Genomic DNA, 19,772 nt, shown 5'->3' on the forward strand with positions numbered 1-19,772 from the left:
TTATTAAGCCCATAATGATACATCTGCTGAGTATAGGGCAACCAGTGCACAGGCTCAGGCATAAAAATCTTAACAATGGGACAGTAAAAAGCTAGTTGGAAATTTGAGGAGGGCCACAATATTTTTGGTTATTGCACTTTCCAGATGCATCTGCTCTCTGTATCTCTGGTCATCTGAAGAGAGTTGTGGAGGTGTATGTGTAGCAGGCGGATACAGGTTTATGAAATGAGTGCTCGGAGGAGGCATTCTTATAGCAGATTGACAGTTAACCTCTGAGACATCTGTGAGTGCTGAAGGTGCTCTTGCATGCCACAACTGAACTTCCCAGGCTCCCTCTGATAGTAACTATTTTGTGATCCCATCTAGCAGACTGCTCATTTCATACCAGGTCATAATTTCACTTTATTTGTGTGTATATTTGTAATATCTTCACTACTGGCAGTTTAACTGATGGAAGGATATTTTCACCCTGAAGATTGCATCATTTTTTTCCTCTTTCCATTGCTGACCATCACCAATCATCATACGGGCTTGACAGCAGAGGACAAAATTACTGTTCCAAAGGTAGAACGGTACTTTTGCCCACTATTCCTGTGTTTGTAAAGGACTCACCTAATGTGCTTGGTGAAGTGTTGTCTGAAATGTTGCATGGCAGGAGAATCAAGGACTTCTCCTATAATCCTGGCCTACTTATCTATTCATCGCATATTAGTTACATATAAAATGGGAATCAATCACAACAATAATACAATTAAATGATAAAATGAACTGCCTACATGGTACTTGAAAAGTAATACATTTATTGCGCCTCCAAACACTATTTGACCTTTGGACCTAGGCCTGCAAATTCTTCCTATCAAATGTAAATAGCTCTATTGCAGCATTGAAATTAGTTGGACTACACATGCCAGTTGCTTGAATTATCTACGGGATAGGGCTTTACACTTTAAGTGCTACCCTTGAAGAGGCACATCGAATAAAGGAGCTATTCTACAGCGAATTAAATTTTGGGTACTGGAGCAAGTGAATTATAATGATTATTAGACCCAATTAATGAACACATGTGCTTCAAACCGTTTCTGACAAGGCTATTGGATGAAATCCCTCTAGTGGTGAATGCCAGTAAAATAGAGATTTACTATCCCCCCCAAGGTTAAACATTTAAGTGATCAATGCTATATATAGGAAACTGTCTGCAAATAATTGACTCTCCTAAGATTACAGCACCATGTAATAATAGTGTTAACACTTTTCACCAAGTACTTTAGATTAATCTCTTCCCAATACAGTATAGGCCCTGAATTACTGCCTTACAAATGTATTACTCCTAAATACTCGTCACTCTTGTACTGGTATAATCTTATTCAATTTATCTATTAATCAAACATTGATTACATATAACTAGGGCTGTCAGTTAATTGCTGTGTAACATGTGCAATTAGCATGCGGAACAATTAACGTGTTAATCAGACTCTCTGGGCGCAAGGGTAGCATCAGTTGCTCCAGAGAACCTACATCCGGTCAGATACAGTAACACAAGCCCCCAGCTGATGGTAGGTGGAAAGAAAAGAGGGTAAAAAAAGGTATGGTTCTCATCCTGACTTCAGTGGAAAACAGAGATCATGACACACTCTCCCTCCCTCCTCCCCGGTGACCTTGTTTCTTAAAGTAAAATAGCCACATGGGGCTCGCTCAAGCCATTCTCCCTATGCCTCGTGCGGATAAGAGCTGGGGCTGACCCTTGCCCCGCCCGCATCTTTGGCTGAACCTCATGCTGCCGACCGCTGGGGTTGAGGCTGAACCCCCCACCTCTGCACTGCCCATAGTGGGGTCTTCACTCAGCCCTGTACCACCCGTGATTGGGGTTGGGGCTGACCCCTCCCCTGAGTCCTGTGCCGTCTGCAGTTGGGGGTCGAGCCCCTATCCCCAACTCAGCACTGCCCACTGCATGCTCCCCTCCCCCCCACACACACACCTGCCACAGCTGAGGCTGGGGTGGGCCACTCCCTCCGAACCTTGTGCCACATGCAGCTAGGGCTGACCCTGAGCTTCTTCCCTCCCCCAGCTAAACCAGCTGGTGCTGGGCACCTTCACCGCTAAGCCTTGTGCCACCCACAGTTGAGGGCTAACCCCCCCCCCCCAAAAAAAAACTATGCACTGCCCAGCATGGGCTCTCCCTCCCCACTATCACCATGTCACTTAGGACTGGGGCTAACCCAGATTCCAGAGCCCCTTGCTACTACAGCTGGAGCTCATCACCCGCCCCCAGTCTTGAGCTGCCCACTGCTCGCTAGGACTGACTCCTTCCTGCCACCTGCAGTTGGGGCTTATACCCCTGCCCCAAACTCGGTGCTTCCTCCAGCCAAGGCTGATCCCTCTCCTTTACCCCCAACCACCTCCTCCTCTGCCCTTGCCTGGCTGAGGCCGATTCGCCCCCCCCCCCCCCCCCCGCCCACACACACACAGAGCTCCGCGCTGCCCAGGGGTCAGCTCAAAAGAGATTGTGTTACAGTTCTTCAATTAGGGGAATTGATGTTTCTTTTTTACAGTTCACATGTTTGTAATAAAAAAAATATAAAGGGTGCACTGAAAACTTTTTTTGCATTCTGTGTAGTAATTGAAATCAATATATTTGAAGATGTAGAAAACATCCAAAACATTTAAATAAATGGTATTCTGTTGTTGTTTAATAGTATGATTGATCTTGATTAATTGTTTTTATTGCTTGACAGCCCTATATTTAACAAGTGAGTTAACTGCAACAGTAACACAATTAAATAATAAAATGAACTAACTGGCTACAATTATAACTTATAATGCAAACAAGACCATTTACTTGTAATTGTGTTCATGGTCATTGTATTTGTTCTGCATGATACTCTTTATTTGTTATCGACATTTGATTTGGATATTTTTGACTAAAGTTACACATGCTCAATATCTTCAATGTATTAGGCAGATATAGGTGTTCTCAGTGTTCAGATGATTATTTGCATTAGTTCCCACTTGCCTTAGGAGAGCTGACAGAGGGAAAATTGATTCTTGGATTTTTCTTTACCAACTAGTATTTTTGTTAGTGCTTTCTTATTAAAATGGCACCCAAAATGAGTCTCACATCCAAATCAAAGATAAAAGTTATGGATCTTTGGTTGAAACACAGTAAAAAAAGACTTCTGACATTTTCTTCATATTGCTGAACTTAGAAGTTGATCTCATTCCCAGCATCAAACAAAAAGTGGGAAAAAAAATACATTGATCAGTCCTGAGGATTGAATCAATGTTTTTTCTCAAGACTGCTTTAATAAGATAAAAATCAATGTAGCTATATTATTTGCCATTATTATCAACAGTAACATTAAAACATGATACTATTTGATTTATAAGTTAAAATGTTAAAGCAGTTCTACTGTGTACTTCAGAGGTAAAAGAAAAACTTAAAAGCAAGTAATTTAATCAATCGTTGGGTTTATTTTTATTTTTAAACTTTGTCCATTTGGTTGCTACATCAGTTTCACCTTTTTGGGGGGCACCAGCGTGTATTGTTTGTGTGCTATTTACCAATAATTATAACTTTGATTATGTGAACTCCCTTAAATGCATAGCCCTGTGTTGCTTCAATGGCAGATTTCTATATGGGAACTTGAAAATATCACTGGGCACCTTATTTTCCCTATGGGAATCTCACAGCGCTTTGACTGTCTAGCTCTTGCTGTACAAATGTGGAGTTTTAAAATTTTTATGCAAAAGCAATGAACCTGTTTGCTAACTTTTTAGACATTTTTTTTCAAAATAAACTCCCTAAAATGCATGAATTTTAAACTAAGTTGATGTAACTCTTGTACCATATTGCTAAGACCCTTCATTTCTGCCTTTACTTTGTTTAAAATTTCCTAAGAATGTGTTCTTTACTACAAAAAAAAAAGATGGAAATCAGTACACAAATTAACTTCATTTATTAGCAAGTGACCTGGTGATCAGTCAGGTGTGAAAGGCATTCACGGAATGCAAGTGTTTTCCCCTCACTCCCTTATAGTCCACGGAATGGGATGAAAAGCATCCAGGAGCGCACGGGTGGTGCCCTATCCTCCTGAAACTCCTCTCTTGATTATCAGGGTAAATATTAGGTTTAATATTGGGGTTACCAAGTTGCCATCTCTCTTTCTGGAGCACGGAGCTAGGTTTGGACATGGGGGCATCTCTCGGGTTCCAAAGGGACCCCCTGAACCTGGCTTCCCATTCCAGAAGGAGAGAAGTGATATGTGTCTGGAAAGTTCCAGCACTTACAAAAGTTTGGCAGCTGTCCGCGGTTTTTACCATCCGCCAGGCCCATCAGGCCCAGGTGCGCATCCGGGAAGCCCTAGGGGAGAGGTTCTTTCAAGCATCCCAGTAACTCTCCCCAGGGCCGCCTCCAACAGGGGCCTCTGGCTTGCTGCCCTATCCCTTCCCCACCACAGCCCCTCCCTTGCCCCTTCCCTGACCTCTCAATAAACACACCTGTTTGGTTTCCAACAAAATGAAGTCTGTATTTATCTGACATTAAGAAAAGGTGGGCGGGGGAAGGGGCTCATATCCTGGAGGGAGAGGGGAGTTTGGAGTGGCGTGTGGCGTGGCTAGATGTGTCACCTCAGGTGGGGGGACCTTGTTGGGGTTGGGTGGGTCCAGGGACCACAGGTGGATGAGCAAAAGGAGGGACTGGAGCAGGGTCAGAGATGGTGGGGGCATAGGCATCATGTAGGGAGGGAGTATGGGCATTGCTTGGGGAAGGAGCAGCAGCATGGCAGGGGGAGGGGGAATGGGCATAGCGAGGGGGCAGGTGGGTAGTAGGCAGGAGGAGTGACAGCAGGCGGGTGTGCCATCATTCTCTCATGACAGCATACATGTAATCGCACCGCAGCATGAGCTGGTCCCAGGCATTGTTCCGCCACTCAGCATCTTCACATATCTTCTGTGCCAGGGTCTGCTGCATGTTGTGCAGGGTGCTGACATGCTGGCTCATGAGGCCTTCCTGAATTCTGGCACACCTTCGGCTCACCCCTCAGTCCCAACTGGTCCAGCTGTAGAGAACACAAAGAGGGAGAGGCAGTCAGTCATCCATGCAGACACTGTTTCTGAGGCTGTGCCCTCCTCTGTGAGCAGCGACCAACAGTCCTTGTGCTCAGGGGCTGCCTGCTGAGTCCGTGTGGTGCACACTAATACTGCACATGGTTCCACATGCACAGACTGCAGCACGATGTCCAGCCCAAGCAATCCCTGAAACGCTCACATCCCACCCTGTGTGTGAGACAAATTGAGAGCACTCACCTGAAGATCCTTCCTTGGCATCAGACGAGGCCTGGGAGATGTTGTGGTTGACAATCACCAGCTCCAGGGACAGGGTGATGGTGTCCGTCTCCTCCTCCTGCACGGTGACCTCTGGCCGGGTGACGATAGGGGTTTGGAGGATGGAGTCCACCACAACAAGTGGGGAAATGGATTCCCCACCCCACAGGATCTGGTGGAGCTCTTGTAATAGGGACAGGTGTGGGGTCCTTCCCCAGAGTGTGAGCTGTGCTCTCTGGCCCTGAAGTATTCCTGTTCCAGGGTCTGTGGTGGGTGTCTGCGATCCGCCATGGACTCGGCCTTGTGCTCAGATATATCAGAGTTCCACCACTTGGAGCGGAGAGCCTGTAATATCTCCTCCTTGCCCCACAGCTGAAGGAGGGACAGGATCTCCACTCCAGATCAGGAGGTTGCCTGCTGCTTGGTCCCCTGGGGTGGGTCCTGGGACCCCTGGGGCTGCTCCCTTGAGGGCCAGAGAGATTTTGGGGGGCTTGAGTCTGGGCCATGGGTGGCAAGGCCTGTGGCAGGGAGGACCGTGTGGTCAGGGTGTTGCTCTCAGGTCGGCTTCCTGCCACAAGGTTTGTCTAGGGTGCCTGCAGCTTTAAGAGCTGGCATGAGACAGAAACTATAGAGTTGTGATTAGTATGGACAGAGCATCCACCAGGGCACCTGTGCTATTTCCTAGAGGCCTCTTCTTCCAAAAGAAAACCCTCCTCCCTGTCCACACATGCCTTTTTTCAAAAGAGCTCATTCAGAAATAGGCTCCTTACTTGTAGAAAGAGGATTACCAATGCTGGAAAAACTCCTCTGTTCTTTCGATTTACTTTTGAAAGAACATGATTGCAGTGTGGACCTAACTCCAGTTTTGTCAGAAAAATCGCCATTTTTCCGACAAAGCTCTGTAGTGTAGACATACCCTGAGGTATTTCTGTTTTAAGATCTCATGATCTTTAGACAAGTAACATACTTTTAGAGGCATCTGTTCCACAAGTGTGTACCTTACTTGAAGCATACGAGTGGCCCCATTGTTGAATCAATCGGGGCCAGAAAGTCAAAAAAAGAGAATGATCTTTGAGTTTGAGAAGCCAGGAAATAATCAAGGTCCGTCTCATGCCAGCCATCTTTATTTCACTGTTTTTTCATATTTCTTTACTAATAGGTATCAGAATGGAGGTATGATACCTATGAGAAGGTCTCCCATAACTCAGTGCTGTCTACACCTTCAGCTAAGTTGGTATATCTGAGTTGCTTATGGCTATTATACCAACTGAAGTCTGTAGCGTAGTCCAGGGCCCAGAGCAAATTCCCAGGAAGGGAACGTTCACAAGATATGAAAAACAGTAGAATTTGTCAAACACCTCAGATAATTCATCTTGGCAGTAAGGTATCTTTCCTTCATTTTAGTCTTCTAACATGTCATTTCACAGTGACAGAGGCTGCTGTGGGAGAGGAAATGAGAAATACAAGGCTTAAGCTCACAGCATTTTCTTTCAGTAAAAGGTTATTTATTTGCTATTTAGGATGCAACTTGGGTTAAACAACTAGTTTTCTTTTGCTTGGAACAGGGTCTTATTCTTTGTAATACTCAGTGAGGTATGCATTTTGGATTTCTTGGTTTCTTACCTTAAAAAAAACATTATGGTAAATCAGTTGTTAAACCATAAAAAAAAAATCTAGAATTTTCATTGCTGTGAGAGGGAATTATGTCTGTGACTCCGATTAGCACGTAGTGGAGTCAAGTGCTTCCATGCATCTGAGAGAATAAAAGGCAACAAGCATACACTTCTGAAGCATCTTATCTCTTTTGTTATGTAGAACAAATTAATTATGTAGAAAGAATGTGATATTTTTTCCACAAATATTGGCACAATTTCCTTCTTTGCATCCTTGATGTTTCCTCCTAGCTCTGTCTTAAACATCTGAGCACAGAAAATGATTGCCCATTGCTGTGAAATTTTGCTTCTTTTCCTTTTCCTCTTAACTTTGCACTGTCCACTCTTTAGTTCATTAGAACTATTCATGTGCTTAAAGTTAGTAATGTGCTGAATTAGGCACCTAGCACAACTAACAGAAGGGTATTTATTATTGCAAAATATAATTCTAAATCATAAGTCATCGCTAAAAGTAGCTCTTTCAAACAATGACATTAACAGCAAGGAAGTGAGTTAATACGAGAGATATAAGAAACTTAGTTTCAACTATATGTGTCAGACTGTTGAGTTTCATTTGAAATGAGTATTAATTTTCCAATCCACATAGCTTTTTTTTTTGTCATTGTATTTATGATAATTGCATCCCCTGGGTGGTGCTTAAAAACATCACAATGAAGATGTCATTTTCTTAAATTTCATAGGTTTTTCCCTAGAAATCTTTTAAACATTGTAGAACCCCATTGGCTTTGTTTAAAACTTTTTGCATAAGGGAAAGTATATGAAACTTACAAATGTGGCCAAAATGTTGGCTCTGTGATGAGCTGCCAAACTAGGTACATTTTCCCTAATTTTGTTTCTAAAGCATTAACACTGTTCACATGAAAACTTAACAGTTTTATCAGAATATTAATAACTAGACCAGGATTCCTCCAGAATGGGGAAAAAAACAACCTAGATTTTGATGTGAGTGCTAGGGCAGAAGAATACTGAACAGCATTTGATTCAGATTAGAGGTGGGACCAACCAAAAGCCCAGATCCAAATGCCAATTTAGATCTGGATCCTTGACTGGTCCCTTAGTGTAGGAGAGGTTAAATTGAAGTCTCAGCTCCAAATACTTCTGAACTTCAGGATAATTTGGGTCATTCCAGTCTCTAATTCAGATTATTATAAAACATAACTGGCTTCCCTGTCCATGGTTGCTACTGACTAAAGAAGACTTCTTTCTGTATTGCAGGGGAAGCACCAACTGCATGTAAATACAGGACTGGAAAGCAAGTGGTGTGGCCTCATTCCAGTTGGGAACCCTTGTGACAATGTTACTACAACAGGCCTAAAATGGAACCTAAGTAAGTAAGATGTCTCACTGTTAACACCATTTCAAATTGGGGGGTAGCTTCATTGGAGTTATTTCAGATGTACACCCATGTAACACACGTTTAAAATCTTGCCTTATATGTTTAAGGGGGAAGGAAAGAGTAGACTTTCCTGAAGCAGATTTTTCCAGCAATGAAAAAGTAAAGAAGGGGGGGAAATGCATGAATTACATTACAATCTAACACATCACACTCTGAAATATGTTTTGCTTTTGGGAATCATAATACTGTTTAAATGGAATGTTTGTTGAGGTCATGATGCATTACCTTCTTGATACATGAGTCTTCAGGGAGGTAAGGCTGCAAATGCTGAAACTCCTGCCTATAAGCCATAAAGTTATGAGAGATAAATAATAATGTGATACAGATTATTAAAGCGACTTCACTTTCTGAGAACTGCTTGGCATACATGGTATATTTTCAACCCTGGATGCATATTTGTTTTCTCTTTTGTATTTAAAATGGAGCAACAGAAATAGACCTAAAAATAGTAAGGGAATATTTTCATTTGAATCGTGCTGGGTATATTTACCTAAGAAGGTTAAGTCAACCTTTTTTGGTTTGTTTTGATGGAGATGTATTCAAATTAAAAAAGGAAATAAATAAAGCAGCAGTTTACAAGCACTGGAAGGTTTCCTAAAGGCTATTGGCTATTATCTTGGAGACTTTTTGTTTTAATTTCAGAAGGTGGAAAAAGCTAGTGGGGAAGAGGCAGTTTTAGATTTGATTTTGACAGATAGGGAGGAACTGGATGAGAATTTTGAGAGTGGAAAGCAGCTTAGGAGAAAGTGATCATGAAATGGTAGAGTTCATGATTATCAGGAATTGTAGGAGGGAAAATAGCATAATAAAGATAATGGATTTCAAGAGGTCAGACTTTAGCACACACAGGGAGGTAAGATCACATTGAAAGCAAGTCTAAGACAGAAAACGGTTGAACAGAATTGGCAGGGGGTTTTTTGGGGTGGGGAGGGGGGAAGGCATCATTAAGGGCACAGGAGCAAATAATGATACTGCATAGGAGAGATAGGAAGCATGGAAGAGACCAGGAGTTCTTCAATGATCTGAAACTCAAGAGTCCTACAAAAAGTGGAAACTAGGTCAAATTACAAAGGATGACTAGACAAATAACATCAATAAAAGGGTAACAAGAAAACATTCTACAAATAAATTAGAAGCAAGAGAAAGACCAAGGACAAAGTAGGCCTGTTATTTGATGGGGGGAGAATAATAGAATATGTGGAAACTGCAGAAGTGCTAAGTGACTTTTTTTCCAGTTTACATCAAAAAGTTTGATAGCGATTGGATGCCTAAAATAGCGAATACCATCAAAAACAAGGTAGGATCAAAGGCACTAATAGGGAAAGAACAAGTAAAAATTACTTAGACAAGTTAGATGTCTTCAAATCACCAAGGCCTGATGAATTAGAATTCTCAAGGGTGTATCAAATGGTGTCCTCCAAGGATCAGTTCTGGGTCCAGTTCTGTTCTATATCTTCAGTGATTTAGATAATGGCATAGGATGCTGGGAGGCAATTGCAGGCGTTTTGGCTTAAAATTCAAAGTGATCCAGACAAACTGGAGAAATGATCTGAAGTACATAGGATGAAATTTAGTATGGACAAATGCAGAGCTTTCCACTTAGGAACAAAACAGAAAATGACTGTCTTGGAAGGAGTACTGCAGGAAGGGATTTAGGGGTCATAGTGGATCACAAGCTAAATATGAGTGAACAATGTAACACCTTTATAAAAAAAAAAACCCACATCATTCTGGGGGTATGTCTAAACTACATCCCTTGTCAAAAGAGGGATGTAAATTAGGAAAATTGAAAGTGCAAATGCAGCGAGGATTTAAATATCCTGTGCTTCATCTGCATAATGACATCCGAGCACTTTTTCGAAAAAGGGTTTTTCGAAAGTGAATGTGCCATCTAGACGTGGTTCTTTAAAAAAACAACAACCCTTTTTGAAAGGTCCCATACTCCGTAATTATTCTGCTGGTAGTCCATGTTAATAAGGCTTCATCTGAAGCACTGTGTCCAGTTCTGGGTGCCACATTTCAGGGAAGATTTAGACAAATTGGAGAAAGTCCAGAGAAGAGTAAGCAAACAGATTAAAGATCTAGAAAACATGACCTATGGGGGAAGTTTGAAAAAAATGAGTATATGTAATCAGGAGAAGAGAAGAATAAGAGGGGACATCATAGTTTTTAAATACATATGAGATTTTTGCAAGGAGAAAAATTGTTCTCTTTAACCTCTGAGGCTAGGACAAGAAGCAATGGACTTAAATTACAGCAAAGGCAGTTTAGATTGGACATAAAGAAAAAATTACTACCTGTCAGGGTGGTTTGGCCACTGGAATAAACTCTTCAGGGAGGTTGTAGAATCTCCATCTTTGGAGATTTTTAAAAGCAGTTTAGAATGGACTGGATAATGTCTTGAGGTCCTGTCATCTATGTCTAGACAGTGTCTTTAAATGCACCTGTTACTTTGAAATATATTGTGAAATAATGGGTGCTCTATTCCGGGATCTATGTAACCCTCATTCCATGAGGGTTAAGGGATGTTTCAGAAGAGCACTGTATTTTGAAATTTGGTGCTGTGTAGATAGCTCCAAATTTTCAAAAAACACTATTTAGAAATAAGCTACGCAATTTGTGCTACACAAATTATGTAATTCATTTCTAGGTAAGGGTGCTGTGTAGATGCAGCATTCCAATCCTGTGATTCTAAACTGCATCCTAACCCTGCAGTTAGATCTACGTAGGCAGATCCTTGTGCCCACCCACATAGATGGCCCCCACGTGAATACCTTTTTCTATCTTAATGATGAATCTGAGGTCTAACCGCTGTGCTGGGGCCTACTATGCCTCTGTTGCCTGCCTATGTAGCTGTCTGCTTTTATCTTTTACTAGGGGCTTAACTTTTGGCAAAACATAGTGTTACATGGTCTCTTGCACTTTCAGGATCTGGAAAACTTCAGATTGCACTGCGGATTTGATGTGTACAGTTGAAATCCCCTGTTAGCAATTGATCACTAGTACAGTAATTCCTCATTTAACACAATAGAGAGTGTTCGTGCTAAGCGACAACGTACTACGCGGGGTCAATTTTCCCATTAAAAATAATGGAAAAGGTGGGGGTTGCATTTCAGGTGGTAGTGGCGGCAAAGTCAATTTTTTGTTGGTGCTGGATCGTCAACATTAGATATCTAGCAACACAAGTCGCTGTGGTTTGTTAAAACACAAAGATAAACGCGTGAGTGAGCGGAGGAGCGCTGTGACCACGTGTATGCATCCGCTCATGCATATTACCACTGTTTTCACCAACTTGTACTGTCGTGCGAAGTAGTTCATCACTTGATTATTTTTGTGTTATTTCGGGGACGGTCGTGTTATTCGAAAAATGTTCCCTAAAAAAAAAGGTGCTACTGCGAAAATGTGTTAAGCGGGCACGTGTTAAACAAGTAATTACTGTAGTTGGGTTCTGAATTCGGCTTTAAATTAAGAATTGAAGGAAGTTTCCAGATACAGGAGATTGACGTGAAGAGCTTGCTGACTGGCACAGTTCTGATCTAACTCTTTTCAACTGATCTGTAAGGACTGGCTGTACCATATAAAATGAGCACTGATGTCTTAATTTGAAAGACATTGAACATATGTGTTCACAATGATAAGGGTAAGAGGAGAACAAGCCTTCTAAATTCTCCTCACTCATCTGCTTTTGGCTGTACAATGAATTTTCTGTATACAGGCAGTCCCCGGGTTACGTACAAGATAGGGACTGTAGCTTTGTTCTTAAGTTGAATTTGTATGTAAGTCGGAACTGGTACATATTGTAGGGGAAACTCTAGCCAAACATTTCTCCAGAGCTCAGTTTTATTCTCCCCACACCTCACTTCCCTCAGTCCTTTATTCTCAAGCTGAGGTGTCTACTGAGAAAAGCCGCTCCACGTCTCCCTGGTCTGCTGGGTGGGGCGCTAGCTTCGTGTCTCCCTGGTCTGCTAGGGGGAAAAGCAGCTAGTGCGGGGTTGCCTCACCCCGTTTGTAAGTAGGGATCCGATGTAAGTTGGATCCATGTAACCCGGGGACTGCCTGTACTTGGGGCATTAAAAGTCGATGAAATCGGTAACCGTGTAACCACTGAGATTTCTAAAGGCAATTCTAAACTTGGCTTAGTGCCCCAGAGGTCTGTGGAATCAGATAGTCAGAGAATCCAGTGGGAATGTCCATCTTAATAATGTTCCTTCCCATGGGAAGAACCTGCCATGTCTGTCAATGAAGCTATTGCCATACTGACATTTAAATAGGGAGAGGAAAGGATAGATGAACATTTATTTCCCTTGATTTAAATATACCCTGACCAAATGGAAATAAATATTGTTTGGCAATGGACAAGAGTTACTCTAAATATTTACTAGAGTGACTTCCCATGTCACAGCCAAGGATATTGCACAGAGGGCATTCTCGAATAACAAGAAAGTGCAGAGGTATAGCATAGGACCCTGCATGATCCCTATTACATCCTGAAATGAGTAGGAATGACATAAGCACCCCACAGAGGATTAATTGGATCATTTTTGTTAGAGAGCACTGTGTGCAGTCATTATTACATGATCAATAGATAGCATTCCATATACCCTCAAAATGTGTTTGCTTGAAAACATAAGACTGGGGTTTTAAAAGGAGTCTAAGGGACTTATGAGCCCAAGGTCCATGAATTTGGGGCACCAAACTTGTGTAGGCTAGGATTTTAAAAAGGAGCCTAAACTCTCAAAATGTGGGAGAGAGAGGGACTGTCTAGTTTGGGTTTAGGGGGGCTGTGACATGTGATCTACATCCAATTCACAAATGTTGAGAGACTTTGTAGGCTTTTGACAGCAATAGACAGGGATAAATTCCTGTGACAGAGACTGTGCTGGAGATGCCACCAAGCTTCTCATATCTATGACGTAATAAATAAAACTGAAATTCATACGTGTCTCCTTCCAGTGGTCAAGCAAACAGAGCTTGTATCGTGATTTCACATGCAGTGCTGTGTGTGTGTGTGTGTGTGTGTGTGTGTGTGTGTACATACATACGTGTGCATATATGTGTAAAAATGCTTCCTTACAAACTGTCACTGGATGTAAATGGATGATTCATTTTTTAGTTTCTGTCTTATACGCAAATAAATTTTGAGAAGTTTGAAAATTTCTCAGGGGAACAATTCCTAGCTCTGTTTACTATTGTAAAGTATATGTTCTCGATCAGACTAATAACATATTGCTTACATGGTCTCAAAAGGGATATAAATCTTTTCTCCATTAAAATCTGATTTACAATAGAGAATTTAGATAATACTAGCTCTGATTTGACTCATCTGTCTGCTTGCTGATAACAGCTTCATACCTTTTTTAAAAGAAAAAAAATCGAGTGCTAGTCTTATCCAATATAGATCTTCTAAGGCAGTGGTCACCAACCAGTAGATCAGGATCTACTGGTAGATCTTGGAGCCTCTGACAGGTGATCCTGACTAGTTTGGCCAGGAAGCTGTCAAGCATTGGCACTTCAGTTGCCCCTCCACCCACTGTCATGCTGCTCCTGCCCTCTGTCTTGAAGCTGCCCCACTGGGAGCCTCCTCAAGGGGGCACTGATTTCAGGGTGTGCCTTCTCCCCATACTCCTGTACCGCATCTCCACACAGAGAGAAGGGAATGGAGAGAGCTTGGCAAAGCAATTCTGTGACTCTCACACAGTGTGTGTGTCTGTCATTCTCACAAACACACACTGTCTTTCACTCTCATCTCCCAACCCAACGCATACATGCATGGTGGTTGTTACTTCTTTTACTGCTTGCAAAGTGTGTTATTATGGGGGGGTTGATTTTTTTCATTTTCTCTCTGGTGTTTTTTTTTGGGGGGGTGGGTGGGAGAGGGTTGGTATTTTTTGTTAAACCATCTGGCAACCCTACACAGCAGGGGGTCTCCACATGCTGTCATTGCCTGCAAACATCACTCCTGCAGCTCCCATTGATCAGTAATGGGGAACCGTGGCCAATAGAAGCTGTGGGCTCAATGCTTTTAGATGAGGGGCAGCAGATGGCGCCACAAAGCCATTGCTGTACATGCCAGCTGCATTCAGGAGTGGTGCAGGGCCAGGGCAGGAGTAAGCTGCCTTAACACCACTGAAGCCATCTCAGTTAAATGGTGCCAGCCAGAGCCTGCTTCCTGAGCCCCTGTCCCAGCTCTGAACCTCCTCCTACACCCAACCTCCTGCCCCAGACATGAGTTCCTCTGCACCCAAACTCCTTCCCAGAGCTTGCACCCTGAAACCTCTCCTGGATCCCAATCTCCCACCCTGGGCTAAGCTAAGAGCCCCTTCCACACTCTCACTCCATTAGCCCAAGACCAGAGCCTGCACCCCAACCCCCTACCACCTAGTGAAAGTGAGTGAGGATAGGGGAGAAAGGAGAATGGAGTAAGCAGGGTGAGGCCTCGGAGAAGGGGTAGAGCAGGGGAAGGGCCTCAGAGAAGAGGCAGGAAGGAAGTGGGGAAAGAGTATTTGGCTTTGAGGTAGATCTTACATTGCACTTAAATTGAAAAAGTGATCTTGTGGTTAAAAAGGTTGGAGACCACTGCTCTAAGGTCCCTTCATAGAGGCTAACTGAGAACGAAGAAAGAAAACTGCAGTACTGCTGTTAAGGGAAGCTGGCTGGAGGACAATGGCATACTAAGAATTGTCTTTCATAAGGAATGATCTTGTTAGTAATAGAAAGTTATGACTCAGTGCATATTCTTCATATGCTGTACGTTGTGAGACCTGAGTAATTAACCTCTGCAAGTGAATGAGCACAGTGTGTGTATGGTTTTTTCCATGTAATTTTTGTGAAAACTGGTTTTTGTAGGGTAGGAATTATAATTTTGTTAACTACTTCTATGCAACAAAGAGCCCATACTGTTTGACTACAAGCAAGAAGAAATAATCAATAAAAGAAAGCCCTTGCTTCTGTTGTAGTCAATAAGAGCTTTTTGCTAATGTCAACCAAAACTGTTTTAAAATGTTGCCATTGATAGTACTAATCAAACTTTTGCAGTACTTCTTATTTTTGTGTTGCTTTTCATTTCTAACTTGTTTAATTGTTTTGTTCATAAAATTGAAGAATACCCACCCCCGCTTTTCTCCCCCCGCCCCCCCCCCGAAAAGAAATGAAAAAGAGATACTGCCATTAGTGTTCAGACTGAATATTTATTTTAAAGGTACTGCACTGTTTTACATGTTTATGGTCAAATGTTGCAGAGCAAATACAGAACTTGGAACTCCAAAGAGAAGAAGAAACTGCTTTTTTCAGGCTGGTTGTTTGAGCTACTGATTTGAAATCTTAAAACCTGTTGAGTTTCTTTTCTTTTATGGGTTTATTGTTCAGGGAAAGTTCTCAATTAACATTAGTAGAGACTGCAAAGAGTTACTTATACCCCGAATGGTATACAGTATGGACAACAGCAATGAAAGCTTCCCCCTGGCTGCCCAGCCAATTAGGGAGGGCAAATAATCAATACATCCTTGATGCCTCTTCTCAGAGTGTTAACTGATTTGGTCCTGGTTGTGATGGTGGTTTTTATGATACGGAGACTTGTCCCTAGGAATTGCATAGAGACCACTAAATGAAATCCATCTCCTACAGGCAAACAGCTGTCAGAGGGCAGCGGCTTCTATCCAGGGCTGGAATTTAACCAGTGAACATAGGTGAAAGGTTTCGCAACCAACAGCTTGAAGCATCCAGGCCCTTTCTATTCTATTAGAAAATAAATATCTTTCTAGATCATCAGCTGGGAAGCATTTTCAGAGCTTCCAATGGGCAGTATCTTGCTTCCTTCCAATTTTATATTTATACAATTTAGTACTGAGCATCAGAAACAGCACTGTAGTAGCAGCCACTTCGGGAAGTGTCAGCCTGTTGCCAACAAATTAGCTGCTCCACTGTAAGTGTTTTGTTGTCTGCCTTCAAGGAGGCTGATCAGTTGTTATAGGGCAAGGCCTGCTGAAATATACTTACAGTAAGACGGACGTCAACGCTGAGCTGTGCTTAAGGACAGGGGCACTGCCTAATGCATAAAATATTTTAAAACTGGGAAGTGTTCTGCACTAAAGCAGTGCTCAACTCAGTGTATGGCAGCTGGAGTTTTTAAAACCCAAAAGTAATGTTTACTGTTGTACCTGACCTGAAAAGTTTGGATCCCAAGTGGTAATGGCATTGGTCTGAGGTTTGGTCCCAAGTCTATGCACAAACCTGAAGTGTGGACCTCCTCCCCAAATTCAAACATCCACTGAAATCTGAGTGGAAGGTTCCAGCTCTTCTCCAAAAGTGATTTTTCCTCCCTTACGCCATTTGGGAACATAACTGTAAATAAAACTAGATGGAATTGGTCTGGCAGATATTCGAATATTGCTGTGTTCCGCTGTTAAGTACTGTGGTGCATTCTTTCAGACATTTGGTGTAGGATGAAATCTTTCTTTCCCTTGCATCTTCTTTCTGTTCTTTTAATCAGTCCCTGTGGTTTTCTAGAGGAAAGTGTGTGCTAGAAATCTGAGCTTCAGACATGGAGAAAGACCAGTTTAGCTCCAGTCTCAGCTCTGGTACTTTGACTCATTTATATAGCTCAATGACTTAATTTAATATACTAAAATCACTTAATAATCAACAGAAATAGGTCAGGTAAGATGTGTAAAACATTTAGCAAACTTTTTGTTTTGTGACAGGGGAAGGAATGTTGGAAGAGAAACAGGGTTAGATTCTCCTCTCATTACACCATTGTAAATCCACAGTGACTCTATTGACTTCAACAGCTACTCTGAATTTATACCAGTATGATGGGAGGGGAATTTGTCCAGGAGAGAGACTCTTGAGTTTATACTAAAGTCATTCTCATCAGTCAACCTGCCCACATGAATATTAGGAAATCAACTCATTTAGACAACTATGAAGGCAAAGCTGAAATATAATGGTGTTCTTGAATCCAAGTCAATGAAAAATTGGCCAGTGTGCAGATGCTCATTTGTCATATCCCTTGCAAATATACTTTAATTGTTTGCATATTTAAATGCCCGGAATCAACCATAACAAATGTGAGATGTCATTTTGCTGAGAGATTTCCAAAAACCAAAAGATCTCTGAGGCATGTGGTGAGTTATTGCTGGTTCCTAGTGTTCTCTGCAGAATCACAAAAGGGCAAGGACTGAAAGAAGGACAAATCAATCATGTGTGGTTCAAGTTCCTTTAAGTTAAAAGTGGGATGTGATAGCTCATGAGTTAAGTTAAAGAAATATATAGAGTTTATCCTATTGTACTCGTTTTAAACTGCCTGTGTATGTAGCCAGATACGAGACTGTATACTTAAAAATGGATTTGTTTTCAATTAGCATATTTGCAAATATATGTTTTAATTCTATATACGGTACTGCATAGATTAGTATAATTCATTACAGGGTGAACGTCTGTAGTCCAGCACTCTTAGGACCTGACCAGTGCTGAACCAGATAATTTGCCGAACCATGGGAGGTCAATATTGTCCAGCAGCATTACCAACACTTTTACTGCTTCGTGGGCTCTTGGAAGACATTTACAGATAAATTAGAGCTAAACAACAACACAGAACACTGAGAGCATGGACTGGTGGCTGTAAACAAACTTTATGGGACTAAAGGAAACTTGGCCATATCCATGATAAGTGGACGCTCAGCTAACTAAAATCATGCCAGACCACGGATGTGACCAGACTTAAAAGGTTCAGCATGTATTTTCTTCATCCCAATGTTGCTGAAAAACATAATCTTCTCTGCCTGCCCTTGTCCTCTGTGCCTGAGTTGCCAGTAAAGGTGCCATTTGGTTATGTAGCTTTACCCTTCTTTTGCCCTTTACCTTTTTTCTCTCCCTTTCTTGCACCCTTGACTTCCATTTGTGTCGCTGTATAGCTGTTTCCCACAATCTGTAGTTGTCAGGTTTTCCAGCTACCAATGTGTGCTTTGTCAAGCAGTAAAAGAGACTTCAGCATTCTGGTTACTTCATTGTGGGATGAAACAGTAATGACAGAGCTGAGTGAATAATTGATTTTTCAGTTTGGTCACTGAAACTAGAGGAGGAGAGAATTTCAAACCAAAACTGTTTTTCCCTCCCTTGTCAAAATGAAACACCCAAAAACATTGCCAGGTCAAATAAAAAGGCCATTCAAAATGAATTGTTTTGGCTTTTTTGAAATATATATATTTTAATATTTTTATTTGGCCAATGCTGTTTGCTATTTTAACCTAGATGTGTGAATAGTTTTGATTGTCCCCAGATTATATTTTTCAGTGAACTTTCACCCAGCCTAGTGCCTATGACTTTTGTTTCTTCTAGTTTGTTATCAATTCATAATTATTCCTATAGAAGACTAAAGGTTTTTTTTTCTTTCCCACTAAAGTAATGGTACAGAGGTGTTAGTGGTGACGTTTCGTTGAACACCATGTGTGCTTCTGGTTTTGTACAATGCACAGAAAAAGATAGTTTGTGTCTCTACATGATTCAGTGTGACACTTAATTGTAGCTTGTAGCAATCTTGACTAAAATGTGTTTGATTTGGCATTATTGGTTTTCAGCCTAGATTCTAGATATAATGCATTATGGCTTAGTGATCGTGTTTTAAGGTGCTGCTCTCTAATTGCCCGGGTAGGTTGTGTTAGTAAAATTTAAAAGGTACCTGTTTCACATGAACATAATCCTGTTAGAGGCTGATACAGAGAATGACAATCTTGTCCTTTAGTTCTGTGGTGAGCAGCTGAAGGTTCCAACTCTGCTGTTGAATGTATAGGGGTCAGCATGGCTCCATATGACGGAATTTGGTGGGGGGTCATACACATAAATGCTTCATTCACTACATAATTCAGATTCATCCCTCGAACAGATCCATCCTATGCACTGTGTGCATCAGGGAGAGGAGGTCCTATGGAGAAAAATGTAATATGAGGTCATGTAAGTAAAGACTACACAATTGTGCCTACACAAAAAGGGACCATATTAAAGTTGCAAAGGCAACTTTAGGTTTCTTGTGCTTGCAACCTTAATACTTTCTTCCATTTGGTGTGAGAGGAGGGGAGGGGGGCATCTGCACACACACACACACACATATATATATATATATATATACACACACACACACACACAATATGTGAATATGTGCATGTGTATGTTTGTACGCATATAATACATATATATTTTATAATTGTGGCAAAGAGCTGGCTGTGCCCTGAGTGTCTTGCGCTTCCTGGTGGATAGTGCTGCTTCTTTTTAGAGGCAAGCCCTCCATACAGCTTCTTCTTTTCTAGAGGCAAGGCCACAGCCTACTGAGCCATACTCATCACAGGGTGTGTCTAGACTACTGAGTTTTGTTGACAAAACTGGACTTTTGT

General features: G+C 41.8%; 1 protein-coding gene across 3 annotated transcripts in view; it reads left to right on the forward strand.

Moving 5' to 3' along the window:
• Nucleotides 1-19,772, forward strand: part of TPK1 (thiamin pyrophosphokinase 1) — a 455,370-nt gene that overhangs the window by 357,387 nt on the left and 78,211 nt on the right. For all 3 annotated transcript variants that reach the window (XM_075921715.1, XM_006124113.4, XM_075921716.1), the window contains one exon: nt 8,208-8,319. In XM_075921715.1, the coding sequence (XP_075777830.1) occupies nt 8,208-8,319 (112 nt within the window). The remainder of the gene's footprint in view (nt 1-8,207; nt 8,320-19,772) is intronic.

This window comes from Pelodiscus sinensis, chromosome 2, assembly GCF_049634645.1.
Source record: "Pelodiscus sinensis isolate JC-2024 chromosome 2, ASM4963464v1, whole genome shotgun sequence".
Lineage (NCBI taxonomy): Eukaryota > Metazoa > Chordata > Testudines > Trionychidae > Pelodiscus > Pelodiscus sinensis.